Source organism: Trichechus manatus, unplaced genomic scaffold, assembly GCF_000243295.1.
Source record: "Trichechus manatus latirostris isolate Lorelei unplaced genomic scaffold, TriManLat1.0 scaffold00186, whole genome shotgun sequence".
Lineage (NCBI taxonomy): Eukaryota > Metazoa > Chordata > Mammalia > Sirenia > Trichechidae > Trichechus > Trichechus manatus.
Genome location: NW_004444122.1, coordinates 3197123 through 3203122, shown reverse-complemented (window position 1 = coordinate 3203122; position 6000 = coordinate 3197123). Strand labels below are relative to the sequence as shown.

The window sequence follows — 6000 nt, the reverse complement described above, 5'->3', positions numbered from 1 at the left end:
GAACACAACTATGGCTGCAATCTTTACGGGAGCAGATCTCCAGGTCTTTTCTCCCGCAGAGCCACTGGGTGGGTTTGAACCCCCAACCTTTTGGTTAGCAGCCGGGAGCGTAACCATTGCTCCACCAGGGCTCCTTAGCTGAAAATTAACATCTCTCAATTGGTTTTTTCCTGGTCAGGCGGTCAACGACTGAAATGATTATGGAACACACTACTTTGGTTGATGACAGCATGCTCTTTCTTTTCCCAAGAAATAGGCACTGTCTTCCCTCCGAGCCAGGTCACTTCAAGATTGTCCTAATTAGTTTTGTCTTGTTTTATAGCCAGAACAGTGTTTAGAGAGTACCTGAACTTTACTGCTATATGTTTTATATCTCGGCTTCTTCCAAAAGTAATCTACGGTTTCTTACAGAATAAAAGCATACACCTTGAAAACGATAGTGAAGTGTGTAACTCCCAAGGGTTTCTTCTTAAACCAAGACAAATGCTACTTTCTTTTTCATGGTTTTCTTTGATGGAGAGATGAAGGAAAAAAAACCGCACAAACCCATGCATACTGATCCATGTTTCCTTTATTCCATCACCAACCACTCTGCTGCATCCAGGCAACAGTACACAGACTGGCAATCAACCGCAATCCAGGTGTACAACAATCTGAGGCGTACAGTACATTTAAGGCTTTTAAATTGGAAAAGAATTCAAAATAGAACCAAAGGACCCCACCTCCCAAACCCAAACCCCCAACCAGTACAAGTAGTGTAGCAATTTTAAGCATCTTACATTTCTGATGCTTGTTCCAGTGTCAAAAAACCAAATAACCCCTCAACGAAAAAGATTAGTTTAGTGAAATTTGAATTACATAAATTCTTTCAAAGCATAAACTTGGGATTTTTGTCTTGGAAATGTTATAAAATTTTTTTTTTAATAGCAAAACATAGGAATAAAAACATATTAACAAAATGTATTCAATCATTTACATTACAAACAAGGGATTTGCAGTTCATCGTAGCCCGACAAAAGAATCTATGCACAATGTGATTGCAAATATGTACAGTACTTTTAAAAAAGCCACAAGGGGGACTTCACAGAAGGAAAGTCCACAAGGCTCTCTGTTAGATCAACCAATCAAAATATTAAAACTCTGTTGGCTAGTAGTAAATTTACACTTAAAAAAAAAAAACCCAGTTTCATTTTGTTTAAGAATATTCCAGTTATATTTCTATGGTTACAGGTGTTGAAGCTGTCCATGGAGAGTTCCAGTAAATTACCCTTCAGCTGATTCGTTTGGGGGAAGGATCAGCATGTTAACAAAAATTAACAAACGATTTTTCATCACAAAGGTTTTCCAGTTACACTATCACAGCTTCACAAATGGATCGCACCCATGAATCCAGTGGCTGAAAGAGAGCTGCTTGTCAAATACTGAGAACACTGGTGGAGAGAGGGTTGAGTCCTGCATGAATGAATCGTAAATGATGGGTAAGGAGGAGAACACGGATGTGAGCACACTTTATACAGCACTAGAAAGCTGCCCCCACATTCAGCTCTCACCCCCACCCTGCAAGGTAATGAAGCTGGAGATCGTGCCTGTTCAGTTTACCATGGTGTGTGAATTAGTAGAACCACCTCTAGATACAAAAGGCTGAGATGGCCTTAGCTCTCCGATTAGACACCCTAAAGGCTGAGCACTTCTTCATGGTTATCAAGCCATCACAGCGATCCAGTTGAAGCAGGTGTAAAACAGAGGACTCTTCTGTTCACAGTAAATGAGGTAAAATCCAGTTGCCTTCTTCAGGAATTAGGAAGTTCGTGCGATATGAACTGTTTTAGCCTTTCGAGGTATTGTGCATAAAGCTCTATGTCATTATGCCCAGCCCCTTCCACCCAGAGGGGCTCCACGGCTCGGGGGCAGCGCTCATACATGGCCAGGCCATGGGAGAAATCGATGACCTCATCCTCTGTACCGTGAATGACCAACACGGGAGAGGTGACTTTAGATATCTTGTCAATGCTGTAAAACAGAAAGGGGGCGGGGACAGAAAAGGGATTCCTTTAGTTATGCTCACTGATAACATGGATCATATTTAATAAATAAATCACCATGCACAGGCAAGAAAGTAAACACTGTCTTTTTCAATCCCTGGGTGGTGCAAATGGTTAACGAGCTGGGCTGCTAATTGAAAGGTTGGTTGGTGGTTTAGGTCCACCCAGAGGCACCTCAGAAGAAAGATCTGGCGATCTACTTCCGAAAAAATGAGCCATGGAAAACCCTACGGAGCACAGTTCTACTCTGACACACGTGGGGTCACCATGAGTCAGAATCGATTCCATGGCAACTGGTAATTGTTGTGGTCGTTGTTTTTAAGCATTCATTTTTTAAATAAACTTTTATTTTGGAATAACTTTAGATTTACAGAAAAGTTGCAAAGATAATACAGAGTTCCTATAGACCCCTAACCCATCTTGCCATGAGGCTAACATCTTAATGTTACCGGGGTACATCTGTCAAAACTAAGAAGCCCATGCTGGTACCGTTACTATTAACTGAAGTCTAGACTGCATTCAGATTCCACCAGTTTTTTCACTAATGACCCTTTTCTGTTCCAGGATCCAACCCAGAATCCCACACTACACTTAGCCATTGTGTTTCTGTCAGAGTATTTTATTAAAAACAGAGCCCCTAAAAGCCATCAGACTGATAAACCAGTAACTATTTGATGTATTCATATTGATGAGATAGGACTTAAAAAAAAAATAAACAGGCCAGAATTTATATATCTGAACAAATGTCTCCTTCAGAAGTTGGATGCTTAATCCACTGCTGCTCTAAATTTTTCAGAACTTTTTTGTTTTGAGATTTAGCTTCAGAGGCGACTGGCAAGATACTCACAAACCCCCATTCCATTAAAGCTAATGCCTCATGTTTGATCAAATACTGTACTACTTAGCTTGAAATTTTAACGTAATCCCTAGATTTGACTCCAAATGACTTCTGTTTACAAAAAATCAAATCTACCCTCCACGGATGAATACTTGAGGATCTTCAAAAGAATGAGATGCAGGCTCTGAAAGTATATTCCAAAGAGGAACTCAAAAGACGTTGGGCATTTCTGGGCTGGGTGTGTGGGAGACTCCTCCAATGGGGTAACAGTCATTTAGCATATGAATAAATCAAACCTCTCTCCAATCTGTCCCCCTGCCAAAGTCCTTCTTGCATTTACTTCTCTTCCCATATTTGATCCTTGTGAAAGTCACAAAATGATATTCGCTAGTACTATCTGTGGAATCTTTTTGTTAAAAGTAATGTTGTCAATTGTAGGCCAGTCGATTCTGACTCATGACAACCCCATGTGTGCAGAGCAGAACTGCTCCACAGGGTTTTCAAGGCTATGATCTTTAGGAAGCAGATCCCCAGGCCTTTCTTCCGAGGCACCTCTGGGTGGGTTCAAACAGCTAACCTTTCCGTTAGTAGTCGAGTGCGTAACTGTGTGCACCGCCCAGGGATTTCTGTTCAAAGTAATAGATAACATTTATTAAACACTTACCATACCAGGTGCTTTGCAAGAAGCACTGTACAAACAAAATCTCATTTCATGTCAGTGAAACACAATGAGAGTCACCAGCGAGGAAAATGAAGCTCGGAGAGATTATTAAATTACAGGCATGAGTCAGGGAGATAATGAAGAGCTCTGACATCAATTACTCATTTCAAAGATCTACAAACAACTGTCAGATAGGCTTTATTAAAGACTCGTGAAGCGGCCAGCCACTTCAAGACATCACAGCACTTTAAGACAGCCCAGAAGACTGCAAAACTTGGTCAGCTGTGTAATTTGCAAAGATCAAAGCTGTTGGGGCGGTATTCAAATCTGCAGATTAAAACTCTTATTTGGAAACCTACTTTCTATATTTAATTTCAAAGTGACTTCCTCTTTTAAGAATTCAGAGGGTTCAACTGTATTCCATTCAAAAAATATTTACTGCTCAATTACAATGAGCCTGGAGTCCCTGGGGGGCGCAAATGGTTAATGCGCTTGACTGTAACCCAAAGGTGGGAGGTTCGAGTCCACCCAGATGCACCTCAGAAGAAAGGCCTGGTGATCTGCTTCTGAAAAATCAGCCATTAAAAACTCCATGGAGCGGTTCTACTCTGACACATACGAGGTTGCTGTAAGTCGTAGACAGCTCGACGGCAACTGGTTTATAATGGGCCTGCAACTGCACAGAATGCTGCAAAATCTAGGAGAACCTTTACTTCCAGTAGTTCATTGCTAAAGTTAAATGACACTGCCTGATCCGAAATGTGAAGGAAGCAAAGGAAAATAGACTACCATCACATAATCATTAGGATTCTTTTTGTTTTTACTCTTTTTTTTTTTTTTTTAAGATTAAAGGGAAATGTGAAAGTGTCTCCCTTTAAAGGGCTGAACTCACACAGAGACAATGTTGCCATTTGGCAGCAACCGACACCATGAGAAAATAGTTACCAAGTTCAATTAATGACAAAAATCAATGTGACCGTTAATGGTTTGAAATTTGCTGTATTAATAATTTATAGTATTGAATATGAGAAACGGCATTTATTTATTTGTTTGTTTGATTATTTACTGTTGCAACCCCAAACCTCTACTCATCAACCTTAATTAAGCAAATCACTTAACCTCCCTAAGCCTCAGTTTCCTCATCTATAAAACGAGTACAGTAATCGGACCAGTTTTTTAAGGCTACTGGTAAGATTAAGTGGGATAATGAATGTAAAATGTTCAGCCCAGGGCCTGCTTTATTAGCTAAAGATTAGTTGCTAATTGATTATTCATTAATAAATTGCAATTAGTTGTCATAGCTGTATTTTAAGGTATATGCTAATTTAAGAGTTAGGGAAGAAAAAACTATTCATTTTGTTGCCAAGGTAACTCCCGGCATTTCTTCCCACAGACATGCTAAATATCTGTCCTTCCACAAACTGGCCTCTCACTACCAATTCAGCACAAATAAAGCCACATTCGAGACGCACATTAGCGCTACTCAGCATTCCTAGCCACGCCACTAGAAAGCTGCAGCTCGACTTTCCCACGAAGTGGAATTTCATTGAATCCTGGCATAAACGGCACAGAACTGAGGTCACCAAAGGCGCTAACAGGTTTCTTCTGTGAAATGAGACAGTCTGGGTAACAGATGCGTATGCAACCACATGATGTTCTTTTTTTTTTTGAAGCAAGGCATAGCAGAATGACAGCAATTAATGGGTCAATCAGAATCCTAAAACTGTACATTGTTTCTGCTGAAGCCTCTTCTCTTAAATAGCAGTATGAGCTTGCCAGTTCAGCTGTCAGAAGCTTAGGACACTGTAGCAGTGGATTTTGAAAAAGTTTAGGGGCATATACTTTTTATTAAAAACAGTATTTTCTTCAACTTAGATTTCTTCTTTTTTTTTTTTTTAAAGTAGAACTTTTCAAACAGAGGTATTCAAGAAACCAATGTGCTGGGTGCTTTTGCATTTACAGTGAAGTTATCCATCGGCCTGCCTTCCTTCCTTCCTATCAGTGGTAACTAGAACACAGCAGGATTAGGTTGGTGGTGGCTCTGCCCCCTCCAGGAGAGGTGGGCAGGGGATAACCCTGGCTACCCTTGAGGGAGCAGGCCCCTCTGCAGGGGGACAGTTCTGGTAAAATGGGAGAGCAAGGTGAGGTGAGCCGCTCTCAGGAGGTTTGGGGTTGTAGGTGGGTTTGCTCACCGACCCCGTCTCTGTGGCTGGTTTCCAAAGTAACTGACTTCACCTTTTTAATTCTATTTACAAAGATTAACAGAGCACGGCAGCTTTCCCCCTTACCTGGACTGTCTGACTGAAAACGGAAGTTTCGAAATTGTGGATGCTTGTAGATTTTATTTGAGTGTCTCTAACGCTGCTGGCACAGTGGTTAAGAGCTCGGCTGTTAACCAAAAAGTCGGCAGTTGGAATCTACCACCTGCTCCTTGGAAACCCTGCGGGGCAGCTCTACTC

General features: G+C 41.0%; 1 protein-coding gene across 2 annotated transcripts in view; it reads right to left on the bottom strand.

Annotated features, from left to right (window-relative positions):
- Positions 1 to 555: 555 nt before the first annotated feature.
- ABHD17C (abhydrolase domain containing 17C, depalmitoylase) overlaps positions 556 to 6000 on the bottom strand; it is a 68560-nt gene continuing 63115 nt past the window's right edge. The window contains exon 3 of one of the 2 annotated variants that reach the window (XM_004387498.1): positions 556 to 2010. In XM_004387498.1, coding sequence (XP_004387555.1) covers positions 1791 to 2010 — 220 coding nt within the window. In that variant the 3' untranslated portion in view covers positions 556 to 1790. The remainder of the gene's footprint in view (positions 2011 to 6000) is intronic. The other variant, XM_004387499.1, reaches the window with a different exon arrangement.